General features: G+C 41.7%; 1 protein-coding gene across 2 annotated transcripts in view; it reads left to right on the top strand.

Moving 5' to 3' along the window:
- Window positions 1-14,470: 14,470 nt before the first annotated feature.
- The window catches only part of CADM3 (cell adhesion molecule 3), a 33,081-nt gene continuing 24,381 nt past the window's right edge, over window positions 14,471-23,170 (top strand). For both annotated transcript variants that reach the window (XM_066362061.1, XM_066362060.1), the window contains exon 1: window positions 14,471-14,722. In XM_066362061.1, coding sequence (XP_066218158.1) covers window positions 14,641-14,722 — 82 coding nt within the window. In that variant the 5' untranslated portion in view covers window positions 14,471-14,640. The remainder of the gene's footprint in view (window positions 14,723-23,170) is intronic.

Here is a 23,170-nt window from a genome sequence, read left to right as displayed (position 1 = left end):
TGTTTTAAGATTGAATCATGGCTTCTTCAAGTAGGCGTACATGTAAGAATAGTCCTGACACTTTCTGTTATAGATGTGGCTGTTACATACTTCAACATCAAAGGCTCAGTATTTCATTATTTGTGACACGTGCATATATTGCCTATTTTCAAGTACCCCTTGGCGATCAAGACAAGAATTGGGCTCCTCATACTGTGTGTCATAATTGTGAGGAAATGTTTTGTGACTGGACAAAAGGAAAATGCAAAGGAATGCCTTCTGGTATTCCCATGGTTTGGCATGAACCTAAGGACCACAGAAGTGACTGTTATTTCTGTCTGATCCACACAAAAGGCATTGGCAAGAAAAAACGGCATATGATCACATATCCTAATATTCCTTCAGCAATACGACCTATCCCACACTCTGAGACACTCCCGGTTCCAGTTTTCAATGGTTTATTTCTTCTAAGGACCAGAAGAAAGTGAACATGATGCAAGTGTATTTTGATAAGATGCATGAGGAAATGGTTGTAGAATCTGAAGGATCTTCTTCTGATGCCAAGCAGTCTTTAATCCCTCAGCAGTTTAGCCAACCCGAATTGAATGACTTAATAAGAGATTTGGGCCTATCGAAGAAAGCAGCTGAGTTATTAGCCTCCAGGCTTCAAGAAAAGAATGTACTTCACCGGTCAGCTAAAGTATCCCATTTCAGGAAGCGTGAACAAATTTTTGTGGACTTTTTTCCCGAAGACAAACACTTTGTTTACTGTCATGATATCAGTAGTCTTCTCAGCCAGCTAGGTATTACCACTTATAGTCCAACAGAATGGTGGCTATTTCTTGACAGCTTTAAACAGAGTCTGAAATGTGTTCTCTTACACAACGGTAATGTTTATGTAGTGGTTCCAACTGGTTATTCAACTCATCTGTAAGAAGATTATAATGACATAAAAATTGTCCTCAACTTTCTGAAGTATGAGCATAACTGGATCATTTGTGTGGATCTTAAAATAATAAATTTTCTGCTAGGACAACAGAGAGGTTTCAGGAAGTATCCTTGCTTTCTGTGTCTGTGGGACAGCTGAGCTGGAAGAAACACTGGACACAGTAAGAGTGGCCAAATGTGAAGCTCTGGAAGTAGGGATGCAAAATACTGTGAATGAACCTGTAGTTAATCGAGACAGGATCATTTTTCTTCCACTTCACATCAAACTTGGCTTAATAAAACAGTTTGTTCAGGCTTTGAATAGAGAAAGTGAATGCTTTCAACATATTATTTCTGATTTTCCTACCTTGTTTTTCGAGAAGATAAAAGCAGGTGTATTCGATGGACCTCAAATTTGAACCCTCATATGTGATGAAGAATTTGCCAGGAAGATGAATAAGGAGTAGAAAGCAGCATGGCAGTCTTTTGTGGCAGTTACAAAAAACTTCCTTGACAACAAAAAAGCAGAAAACTATGAACTTCTGGTTCAAAGGATGCTGTTGGCTTTTCACAACATTGGATGTAACATGAGCATTACGATTCACTTCCTGAACAGTCACCTTGATAAGTTTCCCAAAAATCTTGGAGCTATTAGTGATGAGCAGACTACTGCTGGAGCATCAAACAAGATTGTCCTCAACAAGTACACAAATGCAAGAGCTACAAACGCAAATTTTTGCCTGCATAGAATTTAAATAAGTTTTGCGCAAATTTTATGATTAAAATAAATGTTTTAATATGTTCTATTTTGAAATTGTAGACAAATTCTGATGCAATCATATCTTTTAGTATATTAGTGTATTTACTGCACTATATAAATTATTATGTTTTCACAAAGATGATGACCAAGAAGACATTCTACTTTATTATGTTAAACTCAATGTTGAAAATTTTACAATAAGATGAAAACCTAAAATCTTGAATTGCAAAAAAAACCTGTAGCTTACAGAGAAAAACTAATGTCAGATTTGAATCAGCACACTCAAATTAGGCAAGAACAAGTGTTTTTGTGGATTCAACAAAAATTTTGTTCCTCAGTGTAATGGTTAAAAAGATGTGTTGTGTATTTACAATAGAATATTTCCCAACTACAAAATAAGATAAAATATTGCCATTTGCGACAACACGAATGGATGTTGAGAATATCATGCTAAGTGAAATAAATCAGATAAAAAAGGACAAGAACCATGTGACTGCACTCATTTCTGGCATATAAAACAAACAAGCAAAGAAACAACAAATGAACAAATAAAACTTAGAGACACAGACAACAGAAGAGTGGTTATCAGAGAAGACGAGGTGTGGAGGGAGGGTGAAGTGGGTAAAGGGCATCAAATATATGGTGACAGAAGGAAATTAAACTAGGTGGTGAGCATATAGAGGAATATACAGATTACTATAAAGTTGTACACCTGAAATTTATATAATGTTATTAACCAATGTTACACCAATAAGTTCAATTTAAAAATAAAAAACAGAGCCATACATTAAAAGTTAATTAAATACATACATAAACTTTAAAAATTGTTTTATGTACATGTTCTTAACTCAAAGGAGTTGGAAACTACCGTATTTTCCCCATGTATAAGGCACTCCCATGTATAAGATGCACCTCAATTTGGGGGCCCGAATTTAAAAAAAAATGTATTACAGAAACTTAGTGAACTCAAATTTTATTCATCATAAAATTAATACAACTGATCACTGCCAAAACTCCCATCTATTAGCTTGTCCTCATCTATGTCTGATTACAAATCACTGCCTTCAATGATGAACGCAAAAACAAGCGGGAAATGCAAGTAAAAAAACTACAACCACTGTATAAGACGCACCCAGTTTTTAGACCCCAACATTTTCAGAAAAACGTGCATCTTCTACATGGGAAAATACGGTAGTTTGGCCAAGTAGCTGGGAAGAAGCTGCATTACAGAAAGCGACCACACTGAGGGAGCATAGGATCAGGAATGGCCAAGAATCAGGGTGGCCTTGGGAGGGTAGCAGAAAGCAAGCTCAACAGAGGAGCCCTGAGTAAGAATAAACAATTTATTGGAACTGAAAATCTAGATCCAAGAAGTACTTTATATTCAAATAATGGGCAAAGAACAAGATTCTATGGTACATCCAAGTAGAGCTGAGAAACATCTTTCACACATGTGCTCTGAAGTAAAGGGGGCACTGATGTGCATTGAGTTCTCAACTAGGGGTTTTGCATAAATGTTCTCGTTAAACCTCCATGGATGCCTACAAAATAGACAATAATAATGTCTAATATTTAGCAAATGAAAAAAACTGACTCAAATAAAAAAAGTGGCACAGTTGGTATTCAAGCCAGGTGAGTCCAACTTCAAAATTCACACTTTCTCACACTCCTGCACTCTCTTCAATGGGTCGAGTCAAGAATGAATGGCTCCTTGCAGCTGGACCCAGAACCCATTTAATTTTGTTAGAGCAGGACCCATAGTCACTCCTGAAACTTCCCAGTCCACACTAACAGTAGCTTCACATAAATGTAGCAAGAATACCTAAATGTATCTGCCTCCGTTTCTGGCTTAGCTACAGGAAAGCCACAGCAATGGTCAGCCTGACAGGCATGTGCATGTGGGGACACTAGTCCACAAACAAACCACAGGACTAGAAGCTCTGGTGGCAAATCTCATCAAGTGTCACCTGGCTAGGGAATACTACTCTGGAGGTAGCAAACTCTGGGCTTAAAAGAAATATTAGGACCAAAAGGACCACAGGTGACCATAAATTAGCGAAAGGAAACAGATTTTAAAATCAAGAATAACAGAAAAATATATGAGGACCAGAAACAGCATTTCATGTTCAACTCATAATAATCAACCACAGCTTTACTCACCTAATAGGACCTGTTCTGAATCCAACTATCTAAGAAAAAAGAATCAGAGAAGAGGTCCTGAAATGATAAAAGAACTGGTAGAAGGTTAAGAAGGAGGACAGTTTATCTCTTATACAGGAGGTGAAGGGGGAATTTAATAACAGTCTTATAACCTCTATAGGCATCCTCAAACTACTGGCCGCAGGCCTCATACAGCCCCCTGAGGCCATTTATCTGCCACCCCCTCTGTGTCCCCCCCCCTGCACTTCCGGAAGGGGCACCTCTTTCATTGGTGGTCAGTGAGAGGAGCACTATATGTGCCGGCCCTCCAACGGTCTGAGGGACAATGAACTGGCCCCCTGAGTAAAAAGTTTGGGGACCTCTGCTAGAAGAAAATTATTTAGAGTCTAGGAAAGAGAAAAAGGTGTCTTCTTTTATGAACCAGAAATAAAAGATTTAAATGACAGTGGGAGATTTACTTTGGACCTAAGGAAAAAGCTCTTGATGCTAAAACCAAAGTGTAAAATCAAAGAATGTGGCCATTCTTCTCCAAATGTAGTGAGTGAGAGTATTGTCTTTCATGCATTTATTCAAACATTTAATAAGCACTTATTATGTGACAGGCCTTATGTGCAATGTCCTTCTGGTTTCTGGCAATACAACTTTGAACAAAATTGAGGTTCCTTTTCTCATGAATCCTATGTTTACTGGGAATAAACAAAAAAAGAAATTATAAAGAACACAGTAGGAAATAGTAAGAGATTACAAGGGAATGAGAATGCTTCTCAGAGCAAGTAACATTTAAACTGGATATAAAAGCAAAAGCAGCCCAGCGCTAAGCAGAGAAGGAAGGTGTCAGGTCAGGATGACCAGCCAGTGCAAAGGTTTAGTGTGGGCATGAGCTTGGTGTGTTAGAGACACAAAAGAAGAGACAATGTGGCCATGAGGTCACACAAGGTCAGAGAGACAGGGAGGGGCCAGATTGCATACTGCTTTATAAACAAGGTTAGCAATCACTGGATAGGAATAGTCAAGAAAATTATTTGTTGAAAGACTCAGTGATACATTTTCAAACTTAATGCAACTGTGTTCTAATGGACTATTTACACATAGGGTTCTTTCAAGAGTCAATGAGGCCTTTGTGAGAAGATACAGGCTGTGTATGCTATTTTTCAGGGTTGTTGGGGCTAAAGGATCATTTGGGAGCACTTGTTAACAGTTAGTCTGAGGATCTTTGTCATTAACTTTTAGAACCAAAAATCTCCTTGGGACCTGTATTATTTTATTTTATTTATTTATTTTTTTGAGGTTGGAAACAGGGAGGCAGTCAGACAGACTCCCGCATGCGCCCGACCGGGATCCACCCAGCATGCCCATCAGGGGGCGATGCTCTGCCCATCTGGGGCATCGCTCTGTTGTGACCAGAGCCACTCTAGCGCCTGAGGCAGAGGCCACAGAGCCATCCTCAGTGCCCGGGCCAGCTTTGCTCCAATGGAGCTCTGGCTGCGGGAGGGGAAGAGAGAGACAGAGAGGAAGGAGAGGGAGAGGGGTGGAGAAGCATATGGGCACTTCTTCTGTGTGCCCTGGCCGGGAATAGAACCCGGGACTCCCACACACCAGGCCGACGCTCTACCAGCCAACCAGCCAGGGCTGTCCTGTATTATTTTTAACAGGTGCCCCACTTAACTCTTACAATCACACACAGATTGATATACTAGTTTGTGGGAATGACCAGGGACTTTGAAGGCACACTTAAATTAAGATCACGGCTCCATCAGTTAATGTGTGACTTATAGGAAGTTACCACATTTCTGAGCCTCATTTTCTTCCTCTGTAAAATGGGAATAATCTTACCTACAATTCATAGGGCTGTGTTCAAAAACTAAATACTGTAATAGCGCATATGCGAAGTACCAGACACACAATGGGAACTCCATGAGCATTGAATGAATATATAAAACCTATACATGAATATAAAGCTGAATACACATAGTCACTCTTTTCAATGCTTGTCATTTTGAATATGTAATGTTCCTTACCACAAGCAGAAAGCCCAGGATCTTGGACCAGACACCAACCTCCACCCTCTGGCTCCTACTAGCCTTTCTTCTCTTTCCTCCCATTCAACTGGCCTAGCTTTTCTGACTCATCACCACCCCTTACTCTTCCCTATTTTTACCTTCCTCTTAGACATAAAATAACTCACTCAGCTTTCCTTCCTCTGACCCCAGCTGGTTGTCAGAGAAAAAGTGTAACAGTTGCCACTGAGTGCAGGCTATTTCTGCCAGGTACTGCCTAAGGGGACCATCCATGTTAGTTTGACAGGGGCTTTCCTAAGGTCAGCGTTGAAAGTCCTGGAAATTGCCTCTGTCCTTGCTAAAACTAAGAAAGCTGGTCATTGAACCTAACCCCTTACCTCACACTACTTCACATTGCTGTGCACCACTGCCTGCAACTGTGTGCTCCACCCCATTGGCCACACTATGTATTTATGTCTGGGTCCCACAACAACGTTCCAGGTGTTACCTCCACCTTACTCATAGATTCAGACAAGACCACACTCAGTAGATCCTATGTAATGCCGTGTTACTGGATTTGTGATACCCAGAAGGGTCAGGCTTCTTAATCAGATGATATGTAGTCCATCCATTCACCACTGCCAGAGTTACTGCTCTAAAATGCAAATCTGGCACAAATATTTCCCTGCTTAAAACCCTTCAATAACTTCTTGTTTGCAAAATAAAGAGCAATCTCTAGCATAAATACCCTTCACAATCTAACCACACCGACTATACTGTTTTCTGCTTTCCTGTTTTTGCATATGCTGTTCCTTTTTTTGTAATACCCTTCATCCTTTTTACAGCTGGTCAACATGTAGTCATTCCTTAAGATTGTCTACAAATTTAATCTCTGCCTCTTCTTTGATTCTGCAGTGACTTATATATAATTGTACTGAAGCATTTATCATATGGTAGAGTAATTGCATTTGCTTATTTTTTCTACTGGACTAGGAGTTCCTTGAAGGTGAGTTTCATTATTTACTCATCTTTGTAGTCTCAAGACCCCAGTCTTTTTTTTTTAACACTCACTCTTATTTTACAATTCTAAAAAGCAAACAGTTACTACTGAATTCATCTTAATTATCAAGTATTTTACATCCCAAATCATTATTCTATCTCTGATTTTTGCATTATTCCTCACAGAAAAATAAGGCTCAAAAATGATGCCCTGGCCAGTTGGCTCAGTGGTAGAGTGTCAGCCTGGTGTGCAGGAGTCCCGGGTTCGATTCCCGGCCAGGGCACACAGGAGATGTGCCCATCTGCTTCTCCACCCCTCCCTCTCTCCTTCCTCTCTGTCTCTCTCTTCCCCTCCTGCAGCCAAGGCTCCATTGGAGCAAAGTTGGCCTGGGCGCTGAGGATGGCTCTGTGCCCTCTGGCTCAGGTGCTAGAATGGCCCCAGATGGGCAGAGCATCACCCCCTGGTGGGCATGCCGGGTGGATCCCGGTCGGGCACATGCGGGAGTCTGTCTGACTGCCTTCCCGTTTCCAACTTCAGAAAAATACAAAAAAAAAAAAATGGTGTGGGAGTTGGGGATGGTGTACTAGCATCCATTAATCACTTTATTTTGTAATAAAAAATAAAAGCTGGGAATTTATAAATTTTTTACACACTGCAACAAAACAGCTAAGATAAAACACCCAATTTCAACTAGTTTTGTACATTTCATATAAAAATTTGATATTCTGTAAATGAACAATCAGGAGTTCTACTCTGGACATAATTTTTGTGTTCTTATATGTTCACCTATAAAATGACAAAGCTCTTGTTTAATTATGTTTGTATTAACAAAGAGACAAGAATGACACTGTTTAAGAATTTCTAGAACTCCTCTTTGGGATCTGCCTTAAGAACAAACATATTAGTCAACCTATAAGCCATTTCTTATTGCTTTAAACCAGGGGTCTCAAACTCGGGCCCGCGGGCCGCATGCAGCCCACCCACCAATTTTGTGCGGCCCGCAGACTGGCCCGCAGACTAATCCACGAAGTTTGATTAGTCTGCGAGCCGCACAAAATTGGTGGGCGGCCGCGAGTTTGAGACCCCTGCTTTAAACCTAATCTTGTTTTTGTATTACCCAACATGAACCTTCACTTATCCATAAAGGTTGAATCCTGAAGACATTTGGCTGTTTGCAACATTAAAAACCAATCTCAAAGGATGAGAAGTTTCCACAATTGATGGTATGCAAAAGGATGTGGTAGGCTCTAAAATTAATTCCAAGAATTACAAAATGTTCCTTTAGGAGCTCCAGTGGCGCAATCGGTTAGCGCGCGGTACTTATACAAAATGTTCCTTTAATGATCAGATGAAAATTTGTATACATGTATGTTAGAATCATTCACATTATTCTGGACACATGATATCCATAAGAATGTTTACATCAACCAAAGGGAGTATACTAATGAAACATAGTATAATATACATGTATGTGCTCTGAAAAAAAAGGTTTGTAAAGCCTATGTGTTTATAAATATATTATTTCAGCTTTATTTATTAGAATTAACTAAGAATCCATTATTTTTCCATTTCTACACTAAGCAGGAATAACAAGATTCACAAAATATCATTCATGTTCTCTAAGAGCTCATGGAGAAGAAAAAACATATAGAATAATCTTTGCAACACAGTGAAAGAAGTATAACAATGGAAATATATACTCGATGTTAGGATGGCACCTAGCAAGGAGTGATTATCTTTGGGTAAAAGGCTTAACAGAGACAATAACACCTCATCAATGTTTGGACGGATAAAAACAAGCACAACTTTCATCAAGCTAATGAACAGACAATCCAAGTATAGGAAACAGTATGTGCAAAGACACTGAGGCATGAAACAGTGTAGTATATTGGGGAAATTACGAGTCACTTGATAGTGCTAGTGCATGGAATGCAAGTGGAGAAATACAGAGGTAATTCGTTGAAGAGGCTACAGATACAGCTACAAGTAACTAAAAATGTGTGTTTTTCTTTGCAGATGATTATTTGTGTCTACTGTCATTCCAAAATATATCAATCATCCTGAAACTGAAGCGATAGTGCCACTCATATTTACAACATGGTTTTGTTTTTGCCTGAATTTATCAAAAAACTGTCCCAGGTTTCCATTCCTATCTGTTCTAGTCCCCACTCACCCTCTCACCTGTTACTCATTTCCGTTTGTGCTCTAGCTGTCTTACTCCTTTTCCCTCTGTACTGCTTCTTCCCACGTTGATCTGATTCCATCTGCAATCTCATAGGTCATCTTTTCTATCTCTCCTTCAGAAGCAAGTTCAGCAAAACCCTGCCTGCCCTCTCAAAAGCCTTCCTGACTAAGTGTACTGGTTACATTGTAGGCTTTGGAGTAAGACAAATCTGTATTTGAAACTCGAGTCTTGCGCTCTTCTGCTAGTAACTTGGCTTCTCCAGACTTTGCTGTCCTTATCTGTAAAATAAAGGTAATGCATACTGCACAAACAACTTGTGAATATTAAAAGGTATGACCTGTGTGAAGAACTTAGTCTGTAGACTTTGGCCTTTAGTGGTTGTTGTTAATCATAAAGTCAAATTGTCCATGTCTCTCTTATGCACATACATTGGTGGTTCTAATGATATTTACCTTGACTTTACCTGTCTTCTGAGGTGGTCAGAGGCAGGGTTACTGTGCTGTACAACTCCAACTTCAATGATTCCCCCATCCCAGGGGTGGGGAGTATACAGTATGACCAGTCTGGGAAGGAGAAGAAGGCCTTTCCCTTCAGTTTGTTTCTTTCAAGTTTGATTGCTTTAACTTTATAAATGCATTACTTTAATGTTTTAAAGTATCAGTGGGGTTTCTGGCCAGTGAAATTTGGACTTTTGTGTTTGTTTGGTTGGCTTCTACTTTGTACCACTACTATTATTATTATTTTAAATCTAGTAATATACTTTTGAGAAACTCAGTATGTAAAAATCATTCTAGTCAGAAGTAGTTAGGATTTTAGAAAGAGGTTGTTCCAAATGTATTTGTTGGCAGAAAAATAAGTGAACACAAGCTTTCCAGTCAAGCAGAAATTAAGCAGTGGATTTGAATCTAGTATTTATAATTACATAATTTAGTTAAACTTTGCTTCTTCATATTTGTAAGGCAGCTAATAATATCAAGCACATTAGGGTACCTTCAGGTACCTAAATGAGATAGTGTATATGTGAAGTACCTAGTGCAAATCAGCATACAATGAGTTTTCAATAAGTAGTAGCTGTGATCATTTTTATTATGTGCAAGTCACTGTCCTAATTGCTGGCATATAACAGATTGGAACTAAGATACTGGTTAAAATTGACAATTAAATTGGGTTTAGTATTGGAATTAGTAATTAGGGTCTATGATAGATTAAGGTTAAAACTGAAATTAGAATTCACTTCAGGTTAGAATTAAAATGCATACAGAGCTTATTATTAAGGATGGGGTTAATTAAAACTGGACAGTAGAGCCTGACCAGGTGGTGGTGCAGTCAATAGAGCGTCGGACTGGGATGCGGAAGACCCAGGTTTGAGGCCTCCAGCTTGAATGCGAGCTCATCTGGTTTAAGCAAAAGCTCACCAGCTTGAGCCCAAGGTCGCTGGTTTGAGCAAGGGGTTACTTGGTCTGCTGGAGGCCCGCGGTCAAGGCACATATGAGAAGGCAATCAATAAACAACTAAGGTGTCGCAATGCGCAATGAAAAACTAATGATTGATGCTTCTCATCTCTCTGTTTCTGTCTGTCCCTGTCTATCCCTCTCTCTGACTCTCTGTCTCTGTAAAAAAACCAAAACAAAACAAAACAAAAACTGGACAGTAGAAGTAAAAAGCAGAATAAGTAGTACTGGTTTAGTTTGGAGGAAAATTAAAGAGGAAAATAATGTGAAAATCTATGTAAAATTTACTAATACAGAAAAAGTCATACAGAGAAGAAGCATTAGAATACAAAGCAGAACTGAGCCAAGTCTTCTGAGATTTTTTATTTTTCCCTAAAGGTCCTGTCATCCCCTTCCCAGATGAATATGTAGTATTCACTCCACTCAGGCTGATTCTCTCCTCTCCCTCCCCATTTGCAGTGTAGGGAAAGGAATGCCCAGGCCCACACAGCTGTGTTGATCCCAGCACTGCTGCCAGCTTCACATTCCACACCCCACCATGACCCAGGCTGTTGCTGAGTTGACAAGGGTATCCAGGAGCCTAAACCCGCCTTCCCTGAACTGCCTTTCTCTGCCCTCCTCCGCCTCAACTTTCACTGTGGCTACCAGGTCTTTAATCCCACAGACAATCTACTCCAGACTTTGTGCAAATCTCTGGGAAACACATGTTGTGTGCTATAGAATTTTAGAATGGTAAGTAACCATAGAGATCACAATCCAACATGGATACTTTTATTTTACCTATTTTTATGATGGTGATAATTTTTGTAGGTCAGTCTTCATGTGAAAATCTATTCTTAGTGAATAGGGTGCCTGGAAGATGCTGGCATGTACAAAGGACACTAGTATGGTTACAGATAAGAAGTTACTTCAATGTAGAAATTTATAACTGTAGAAGAAACTACCCTTTCACTCTGAGCTATGCAGGAGTGAGGAATTCCTCAAATTATACACTGTTGAGTACTGTGATTGTTTTTACTTATTTCTCCTGCCCCCAAAGATGGTATGTGCTTCCCTATCCAATATTAGTAAACCTTTACTATAGAGCTATGTGAACACAGAAAGTCACTTAACTTCTCTGAGTTTCATTTTCAACACCTGTTTAACAAGGGACATTAATTAGGTAATCTTGAAGGTCCCTCACAACTCAAATATTCCTTTATTCTATGATTTTAAAAGCCAATGACTGCTTCCAATTCCAAGGGCCTACAATACTGCCAAACGGATGCTGATGATGCAGAAAAGGGAAAGGAAGCCAGGAGGAAAAGAGCATTCCAGAGTCTCATTTGTTTATTCTTAATACTCTCTCTCCAAAACAACTTCTCCTCTCATCCCACCTGGGGTTATCCCCCCAAGCAGTTCCAGTGCAGTGTGGGGCTGGACCCAACAGAGTCATTAGAGATTTAATGGAGGGCAGGTGGAAGGAGACCATTGCAAAGCAGCAAGTGGAAAAGAGCATTAGTAAGAGGCAGTTGGAATCTAATCCCACATCCTGCCACCCCACCCCACCCCATCTTGGTCCTCCTGCCACACTGACCTATTCTCTCTTAAAACCACTTACATAATCTCTAAGGTTTCTTTTAGCTTCAAAGATTCTAGCTCTTTATCCATCAAGATCATTTCACTAGGATAGCCTGATCCTTCCCCTCTGAAGTCCCATTCTCTTTTTGAAAACACACCTGCTCTTTGCTTTCTGTATATGACTAAACTCATGTCAATTTGGCTCCACCTCTATCAAATAGTCCAGTCTTACCATTACTTCCTCCTCCTCCATCCCATAGACCAGGGGTCCCCAAACTACAGCCCGTGGGCCACATGTGGCCCCCTGAGGCCATTTATCTGGCCCCCGCCACACTTCCAGAAGGAGCACCTCTTTCATTGGTGGTCAGTGAGAGGAGCACATTGACCATCTCATTAGCCAAAAGCAGGCCTATAGTTCCCATTGAAATACTGGTCAGTTTGTTGATTTAAATTTACTTTTCTTTATTGTAAATATTGTATTTGTTCCCGTTTTGTTTTTTTACTTTAAAATAAGATATGTGCAGTGTGCATAGGGATTTGTTCATAGTTTTTTTTTATAGTCTGGCCCTCCAACGGTCTGAGGGACAGTGAACTGGCCCCCTGTGTAAAAAGTTTGGGGACCCCTGCCATAGACCATCCTTTCTTCTCTCTTACACCAGGGTCTCTACATCCTTCAACCACACTACTCTCTCCATCTGTGCCTCTCAGAGATTTCAAGATGCCAGAGAACGCAGGGAGGAGGAATGGTTTGGAGTCACTGAGAATTGTCAAGGCAGGCAAGTCAGGCAGCCCAAGGTGGTCAAACACTGTCCAACAAATGATTCTTAACCAGTACCCCGACACTCAGGAAATGTTCAAGAGGCAGAAAGAGCTCTTCTCCCAGATACCATAGATAAATCCTAGAAATTGTGAGAGAAAAACAGTGGGGCAGCCTCTGATCATCCTGAAGGATGTTCCTGGAGAATATTCTCTCTTGTCCTTTCCATCAGTGACTAACATTTATATAAAGTTTTGCTGATTACAAAGTACTTCCCTCATCCTTGACCTTGTATCCATCACAGAGAACTGAGAAAACTTTTCTGAGAGGAAGAAAGATAACCTGAACACTAAGGATTCACAGGGTGAGGCTCAGTCATCAGCACAGGAAGGGACCGGTGCAGCAGTTGGAAGATATGAACCCAAATCCCTCATCTACAGACAAAATATGGCCTCACAGGATAGAGAGGCACCTTGACAATCATATTGTTTCATTTCTTAACCAATGCTTGTGTTTTCTATTATTAACTGTCAGTATAACCTTGGGTAGGTCAGTTAATACCATTGGACGTATGTTGCACCTGAATAATGAGGGATGGATGCAATATTTTCTAAGAATGCTTATAAATGTAAAATTCCTTGATTCAGAGATTCTAAAATTTAGAAGTTGATTTCCAAAAGCTAAATTTGAACAAACCGACTCAGAAGGATCCCTTTTTGAGACGTACCAAGGCTCTTCCAGAGGTACTCTACCACAAAGAACAGCAACTCCAGGGACTTGAAACTCCTGAGCCAAGAGCAAGTATAGACACGCTGCCTCCCATCTATACTATCCTGACCTCAGGGACAAGAAATACATCAGTTTCAGATGCACTGGTTCTTAAAAGGGTCTGTAGATCAGACCATTCACCCAGGAATCTTACTCACTAAAACTTGAAAATGAAGAACAAGGCCTGAGAGTAAGGAAGTGGGGGCATAGGAAAGATTAGGGAGGAAATTACTGAGTTGCTGTGCAAGCCATTTGGTTGGGCAGTAGTAAGGGAAATCACTGTTTTGAGGGAAGGGAGGTCATTTCTGTGACAAGGGATTGAGGGAAATGTTGAGTCTCATGATTTCTGGGTTTCCCAAAAGATGCCTTTCAAAGGAAATCGCCTAGGCCACAAATTGTTGCTGGAGAGATAACCAGGGGCGCTTGGGTTAGGAACTAAGAATGTTAGTGTTTAAGAGAATAGTCAAGGTAACTGGTTATCCAGTGGGGGATGTCTCTGGGCACATTGTTGATATGGGACCCCCAGGGGGACTCTTGGTGTTCCCCAGTTGCCAAAAGGGGATGAGGGAGGAGGGGCTGAGAACCTCGGCTAGTGCGCACACCTTTGTCCAGACCTGCAGTAACCGCTCTTGCCAGCTGGCCCAGGTCTCTGCCTTGTTCTTTCCCTCCACCCCAAACCTAAGAGAGGTGTGAGCGGGTCCCGCTGCTGAGCTAGCTCCCTCCTTCAGCTCCACACCCGAGCTTGGCTGGCTGAGCTCCCGGGGGAGAGGGTGGAAGGCACCACTATGGTGCGGAGGTGGTACGGGGAGCGGGGAGAGTGGGGAGTGCGGCAGTCTCCCGCCGCCCCTACCCCCGCGACCAACCCAGCTCCCTGTCACTCCCCTCCACCTCCAACCGAATGGTTTGCTCCGACCGTCCTATTTAATCCCCGCGACTGCAGCAGCGCCGGCTCCCTCCCGGTCCCCGCCTCGGCCCCGGGGTTCAAGCAGCTCCGGGGCGTCCTTTCAGTCGGCATCGTTGTCTACACCCTCCCCAGCCCCAGCCCCCGGGGACCCAGGCTCGCCCGCGCCCAGCAGGGAGCCGGCCGGGAAGCGCGATGGGGGATCCTTCCGCCCTGCCTCTGCTCCTGCTCTTCGCCTGCTGCTGGGCGCCCAGCAGGGCCAACCTCTCCCAGGACGGTGAGTGAGGGAGGAGGCGGCGCCAGGGAAGGTGGGGAACGACCTGGACGGGGGTTCTGAGCAGTGTTGGGGGCAGAAGGAGTCTATTGGCTTTGTTTGGAACCCGGGTTTCAAGTCGTCAGCCGAAGCTATTATCCCTGTGTCTGTGTGAGCATGTTTCTCTGTGGGTCGTGTTTGTGCCGGGTATGCACTCTTCTGTACACCGTCGAGTGTGTCTGCATGTGCACTGGGGTTGTGGGTCTGGATGTGTTGATGTCCGTGTGTGTCTGGGTGTGCGCGTCCTGTTGGTGTCTGGTCTGCGTTCCTGTGTCAGTATCTGTGAGTATGTCTGTGTCAGTGCGTGTTGCGGGCGGAGTGAGACAGTCAGGGCGTGTGTCGGTTGTTTGTGTATGTACGTCTGGAGGATTAGGTGACCAATGCAATCCCCCAAACTGCTATATGCAAACATTTCTGCTCCCCCACCCGCAGCGGAGCTCTGAGTGGCTAGGGAAGGGGGTTTAGGTGAGGCTGTTGAGGGGGGCGTGGGCAAGGAAGGGGGAGCTTCTCCTTGGAGCAAAACAACAACACAGGGCGGTTGAGGTCCGGGGATGGCGATGTTCCTAGAGGAGGCAGAAGCTGGGAGAAGAAATCCAGACAGGATCAGAGGAGTTGGGGATTGGTTAGGCAAAAATCAAGATTTTCGGAAGGAGGGTTTCCTTCTTTCCAGGGATAACCATTGATTTTTCCAAATTTGAGGTAGGGTAGCATGCTGAGCCCTTTAGTTCCAGTCTGGAATTCAAACCTTCTTTGGTTTGTAATGGTAGGGAGATCAAGGAAGAGAGTGCGGGAGAAAGGAGGCGGGGGTGGGAGTGGGGGTTAGCGGTTAGTGAGGGGACTTGAGGAAGAGCCCCTCCCACCGCCCAGGACCAGGCTATGTAGGTCAGCGACGTGTGAGCACCTCAGCTTTCTTAAAGGTTGCTGACAGTTAATGAGGTGGTAGGGGGCAGTTTGTAAGGAGACCAGTAAGGCAGTCAACCAGAGCTCAGAGGCTCGGGTCCCAGAGGAGGGAGGGCAGATTGTGAAGGGACTAAAGGAATGCATCCACCAGGCTCCAGCCCAGTCAGAGCTGGGAGGGGAAGAGGGAAAGAGCCCTCTGCGGAGCAAAGGGATATGGAGAAGGTGTGGGGGAGGGTGGTAGCTATGCCCGGCCAGATGCCAGCGAAAAACAGAAAGAACCGCAGGGGAGGAGAAAAGGGAGGAGGCTCCTGGGTGATGGACCCAGTGGCCAAGAAGGATGGGCACAGGGCGGGGCGGGGGTGGGAAGGGGAGGGATTGAACCTGGGGAGGATGATGTAGAGAATTTCATCTGAAAAACAAAACAGGTGAAGAGCCACAGTGCTGGAGGGATAATCACTCCATCTTGCCTGACCTCCCTCAGCCTTGTTTCCATCATGATCAAGGAGCATCTGCTAGTATGGGGACACTGGAGATCTCCTCCCTACAGCTGACTGGCTGACTCCTTCCACCCTGTACCCATCAACACTCCCCAAAGGGAATTCCTGCCTGAGTCACCACTGAGACACCAGCCTCCCCTCTCCCCTAAGTGGAATCCCCCTTCCCCAGAGGCCTGCACTGCTGACCCAACTCACTGAGAAAGTGTGGAGAGTCTGGATGGAGGGCAAGCTAAGTGCAAGGCAAGGAGAGGCGCTGGGTGTTTGTACCTCAATAAAGGCCCTCTACTAGACTTTGACTTTGAACTGCAGCCCCTTCCTTTTCCATCCTGTTAGGTGCATTAAAGAGAGACCCAAATCGAACCTGTTCAGCAATGGGAACTAATAGCACCAGGCTGGTACCTAAACACAAAGAAGTCATCCCAGAAAGCTGTGAGCTCTTCAACTCTAGAATGTAAACATTGAAGAACTGAGTAAATCTACATGCTAGTTATGTCTTTACCAACTTCTCTCTCTCTCTCTCTCTCTCTCTCTCTCTCTCTATATATATATATATATATATATATATATATATATATATATAGTTTGTTTGTTTTGGTTTTGTTTTTTTTTTTTTTCTTCTCAATTTGGAGGCTTGGCCTCTGTGCAGGCTTAAGGTCGAGAGGAAGAGAAATGTTCTATTCTTATATTTATAAATATATCTGAGACCAGTGGCTTGAAGGAAAGAGTAAGAGGCATAGAGGCATTATATTTTAAACAGAGAATTTCTAAAGGAGAGGTTGAGAAGTCAGGAATGAGGAAAGAGGTCTGTTAACTAGGAAGAGTCAAATCAAGCATCATTTTCCTTGTAGAGCATTATCCGTCCAGATAGTGGGCATATGTCTGGTGTGTAGTGTCTCAGAATGCACTGATGTATGAGAGCTATAGCTACATATGATCTTTTATCTAAATTAATTCTACCACTTAGTTTATGGATCCTAGAAGAACAGCTCTAATAGTGGTACCCTATGTACCTACCTCCCATAGGCTCATTGATGAAGCCATTCTGACCAAGATCATTCAAGATCATACAGTGGACTTCTAGTACCACTGAGTTGATCTGGGGCCCCTGAGCAGAAACCTAGGTAGTTCATAGCTTATCTGGTAATATTTGACCAAAACAGGAAGAGATGTGATATAAACATTTAAGGACAAGATATCTTAATACACTGATACTTGTGTGGTCAAGAGTGTGTGGTAGAGTGACTATTTCCACTTAGAATAAGAAAAGCAGATTTTTTTTGTGCTGCTGAGATATATTTCTCCCTGGAGTACAGCATACATTTTAGGCTCATAAGTTTGAACAGGGATTGAGAGGCTAGAGAAGGACAAGTGATATCTGAACCTGGCCATTAGTGCTTTGTCTGGAAGCTCAGGAACAGTTTAGACATTCGGAGTTTTCCACCTGCCCCTTCCTTCTCACATTTCTCCACTAGTATTGGCAGAAATGAGCAATTCTAGATGTGAGGAATACAGTCCCTATGAACTTAAAGTGTCCTGTGGTTATTTCTCTGATGATCAGTTTGACATTCAACATTTTGACCAGGTTTCCTTGGGTTCTTCCTTTTCAAGTTAATTCTAGCACTTTGTGAATTGATCTGGTGTAGAGATGGGTAGGTGGACAACCTCACTTTGCTTTAGACCAGGTTATAGCAATTTAACCTTGTACTGCACTGCCCCACGCATGAATATACTTTCCCTTCCCAATGATCTTCTGTCCACTGCCATCCTTTCTGCAGCTGACTGGCCAGATGCCCAGTATAGAGATCATGCCCAGTGTGCCAGAGAAGTCCAGAAGGCATTAACTCAAAAGCAGCCTACATATCTATTTGGCAAACCTACTCCATCCATTTTCTGTTGCAGCTGTAACTGTTCTGTTTTGTTTCTTTTCCTGTTCTTTTCCTAGTTGCAGCTATAACCTTTGGGAAGTATATGTTCTCCTGTCAGGTATTTGCATCTTCTTGTACAGAGAAGATGAAACCACTGGAGAGAGTGGTCTAACAAGAGTTGTTAATTTAATGCAGAACCAGTCTGCCTGCTGTGAGGCCCAAGCTGTGGAATGTCAACTGCTTATTCATCAGTTATGCCAATGATTTTCTCCTAAGATCTCTTTAAGGCTAAGTACTATTGGTCTTATTAGCTTCCTCTAGGGCAGTGGTTTTCTCACTATTTTTTTAAAGATGTGAATTTTTTTTCTCAAATAAATAAAACAGATAAAAGGAAAATTACACTTGTTGAGTGGATTATAAAGCTGTAGTACATTTACACAATGGAATACTAATCGGCCATAAAAAAGAAGGAAATCTTACCCTTTACGAAAACATGGATGGACCTGGGGAGCATTATGCTAAGTGAAATAAGCCAGTCAGAGACATCAAGTACCACATTATTTTCACTGGTATGTGGAATCTAATGAACAAAATGGACTAATAAGAAACAGAGACAAACTGATCGATAAGAAGCAGGCTAACAGCTATCTGGGGTAGGGAGGGAGGGTGGAGAGATTGAGCAAAAAGAGAGAGAGAGGTAGAGAGAGAGAGAGAGAGAAACTCATGGATAGGACAGAGTTGAGATTGCCAAGGGAGAGTGGGAGAAAGTGGAGGAGGGCATATGGGGATAAATGGTGATGGACGGAGACTTGACTTGGGGTGGTGAACACACAATATAATGTACAGATGATATCTTGTAGAATTGTGTACCTGAAACATGTATAATTTAGTTAACCAGTGTCACCCCAATAAATTAAATAAAAAGGAAAAAAATTTAAAAGTAAACCTCAAACCTGACTATGTATTTCCAAGCTTAAAGTCCTTCAGTCCTTTGTTAAGTTTCAGTGCACTTAGCATTATGTGCACAGCTCTCTCTCATGGACTTGCCCCTGCCTATATCTGCAGCTAAAGTTCTCCAAGTGTGGTCTGAGCACCCCTAGGGGCCCACAAAAAAATAACTTCTTGTTAAAAAGGGAAGTAAGACCTGTAGCTCTTTTACTCTTCTTCCCCTAATCCTTACTCTGCATAATCCTTAAGGCACATCCTGGAGTTCTGTTACATACGGTTTGAAATCTTGTGCCCTAGACTGACAGTAAAATGAGTCAGCTCACTACCTCTAAGCTCTCTCTTTCTCTCTTTTCCCAACTGAGGAAGTAACAAGGTCCAAATCTAATTTCAAAAGTGCCTTGTTGGAGACATTTACTGTTCACTTGGAGAGTGACTCATAGTTCTGTAGTCATAAAATTCTACAGATGGCATTTTTTTTCTGGTGTTCCAGTCATTTTGAAATAGCAGATTAGCAGATTGGATGGTTGAGCCATTGCTCTATAAATCTTTATATTTTATTTTGATACTTCTTGCTGTTACTACTTTATTGCAGTTCAAATAATATGTAGAATAGGATCAAAAACTACTTTTTCTAAGTCACATGCAGGGAAAAAAATGTCTTCATAGTCAGCACCATAGAAATAAAACCCATGGGGCTGTGACTATTCACATTTTTTGTTGTTTCTTATTCCAGTAGAACTGTATAATGTGTATAATGGCCCAACTTCCCTTTTGCTGTCTAATTATTATTATTATTATTATTATTATTATTATTATTATTATTATGTGAGAGGCAAGGAGGCAGACAGAAAGACTCTCACATGTGCCATGACCAGAATCCACCTGGCAAGCCCTCTACAGGGCAATGCTCTGCCCATCTGAGACCACTGCTCAGTTGCTCAGCAACCAAGCTATTTTAGCACCTGAAGTGAGGCCATCCTCAGTGCCAGGGCCAACTTGCTCGACTCTTTCGAGCCATGGTTACAGGAGCAGAATATATGGGGGGGGGGGAGGAGAGCATGAAGGGGAAGGGGTTGAGAAGCAGATGGTTACTTCTCCTGTGTGCCCTGACCAGGAATTAAACCCAGCACATCCACACACCAGACCAATGTACTACTGCTGAGTCAACTGGCCAGGGCCTGTCTACCTCTCAGTAATGGGATTTTACTTAAGGTTAGTAATCTAGTCTCCAGATTCTCCATGAAAACAATCTGAACTGGCTCACCTCCTCACTGACTACTGAATGAAAAATCCAAGGTATTAGAAGATTTTGGTAATTATATTTCCTCCTTTGATTTTTCATGTTAAAATTTAATAATTCCTGCTTATTGATTGCCTATAGACCTGTGCATTAGAATATTTTCTTTCCTGGATGAGGTCATGCCCTAGTGATCCATCCATAAACTTTAAAATCAGCTGTAATGATGAGTTTTTACATAGTCAGAACCAGTTGATCCTAGAGGTTTCTATAACCCAAGTAAAAACCCAATTCAATCTCCTGTTATCACAAGGAGATCTTTTCTTTCTAGTACTAAAACACCAAGCTCTTAAAAGTCTTGAACACATAAAGCTGTTGAGATTTTTACAAAATAGAGGCTTGGTAAAGCTACATATTCTTTACTAAAGCAACAAGTACTAAGCCAAAACATTTCTCCCTTTACCAAAATTTCCCTAAGCCTAAAGAAAGTGACCAAATATCTCAATTAACATAGTAACCTCTAATCCTGAGGACAACACCTTTCTCAGAAGCATAATCTGTTTCTCCTTTCCATGTATCATCAAGACTGGACTATTCACAGGAATTTTAGGTAACTTAGAACATCCTAACTTTATTACAGATCATATATTATCTGATTGTAATACATTGTGACTTCTTCATGCCCTTGTGTCTCTGAGAGGACACAGGCTCTGTGGCACTGCTTATTTCATTAGATGATAACTGTAATTTTACTTATATGTAATTGGTTGTAGCAAATTAAAACCCTTTTCATCACCACTAATACGTAGATAATTTGTCATAATTACCAAGGCTTTTATTGATAAGTTCAGTCTGGTGATGGTCTTTACCTTTTATGTACTCTTGGGTGTATGTATAAGAGGATCAAACAAAGTACTTCAGGAGGCCATTTAGAGCAAGTGATGGGTGTGTAACGTGATCCTAACAGAAGGCCTGATGTCTGTTCTTTCAGTATGATTGTAGAGAGTGGGCTGCCTTCATCGTGTTCGGCTTGCTTCCAGTGTTCTTTGTGAAACAAACTACCTGTGCTTGAGCTCTCCATGGTGCTAGATGGTGACACTCCAGTCTCTTCTTGTTGCTCTCCATGGTCCTGCTCTTTCTTCAAGTTTAATAATCTCTGCTCTCCACAATGCAGCTCTAGAACAGTGTTGGAATTTCCCTCCCCCACCACAAACATACACACATGATCTTGGTTATGATTCCTGACCTGATCCACCAAGAAGAGGGGAACACAACCTTGAGATATAGGTCTGGAGAGTCTTCAAAACCATCTAATCAACTGTAGGAAGGGAACAGAAAAATAGCTAATTCTGAGGTTGAAAAGAAATGCTGTTTGAGATGTTTAGGAAAATAAAGCCTAGAGTGACCTCAAAAAATCTCAGAAAAACTGGATGTTTTGCCATATGTTGACTCATATATTTTTTTAAAAAGAATGACAAATACTGTATTTCCCCACGTATAAGACGCACCTAAATTTTGGTGCCCGAAATTTGGAAAAAAAATTATTTACATACGTTAGTGAATTCAAATTTTATTCATCATAAAATTAATGCAACTCCTTATCACTGTCAAAACTCCCATTCATTAGCTTGTCCTCATCTGTGTCTAATGACGAATTACTGCCTTCAACAATGAGCACAAAAACAAGTGCGAAAAGCAGGAAATGCAAGTAAAATAATCTACAGCCACTGTATAAAATGCACCCAGTTTTTAGACCCCAAGTTTTTTGAAAAAGGGTGTGTCTCATACATGGGGAAATACGGTAATTATGTTTTAGATTGAGACAGTATTGGCCATATACAGTGGCCACATATACACTATAAATGTGGAATGCAAAATGAGTCTTAGTTTATAAGCATGAACTTCTTAAAACCACCCTGAGCCTGACTAATGCTATTTGTCCTGTCATGAAGCTTACTCCCCCTTTTCCCTCAATCTTAGAGGTAAATAAAAAGACAACACATAGTGATGGGTTATCAGAACAGATAATGGAGGGATTCACTATATGAGAGGCTTAGAAAACAAATAACAGAATGCTAACTCATGTTCTCCATCATTACAGCTATCTTATACATAACTAAATGGCATTAAATATATAACCAGCACATCCCAGAGTCCTAGTGCTTGGCCAAAACTCAGGAGATGCATCTTTAAACTGGGTTCTGCTACTCTTTTGGGGTATCTGCCAATAAGCTGATGACATCAAGTGTTGCTAGGAGCCAAGACTGCTCCACCCCTGCCAGTTTGAGACAAGACAGTTTGTTCCTCCCATCACAGAAGAACTACACAAGCCTCCCTTCTTCTAAATGCTGAGTGCCCTGTGTCAATTTTTGTAAAATATTTCATGTTAGTTAACACCAATGAAAGACCTACAGCAGAGTCTGGTTGAAGAAGCAGGCTTCCAGAATGAATTTCTGGGACCCCTTTTCCATTTTCTTAGTAAACAAAGAGATACTTCATTCTTCAAGGACAAGTAATAAAAGTGATTTATCTTTATCTACAAGTCTTCAGGAAGACAGGATTGGGGTTACAGCTGGAGTGTCTCCCGTCTACTCATTTCCCTGAGGCCCTTTTTCTCTTACATAGCAGATGTGTTTCAGAAAGGATTCTCATGCAGAGGTTCCAACTTTTTTTTTTTTCAACCTGTGTGTCATTCTTCTATGTGAACTCTTACCTCTGGAATTATTTAACACTGATCTCTCTTCATCTTTCTCTTGGAGTTCTTCTCTAAGGATTTGTTTTTTCTTGTCCCTAGCTAGACCTAATTGTCTTATTAGTTGCTAATAATAAGCACCTTTGGCTCATTTACTTCCAGTGCAGGGTCAGAAAGGTCAGATTCATCACCTTGGCCTAGGAGAAAAAAAGAAAAAAATGAAGGCTATACTTTCTTCATATAGTTCCAGATATTGGCAAGGTAGAATAAGGA

This window comes from Saccopteryx leptura, chromosome 2, assembly GCF_036850995.1.
Source record: "Saccopteryx leptura isolate mSacLep1 chromosome 2, mSacLep1_pri_phased_curated, whole genome shotgun sequence".
Taxonomy (NCBI): domain Eukaryota; kingdom Metazoa; phylum Chordata; class Mammalia; order Chiroptera; family Emballonuridae; genus Saccopteryx; species Saccopteryx leptura.
This window is presented reverse-complemented; position numbering and strand designations above follow the sequence as displayed.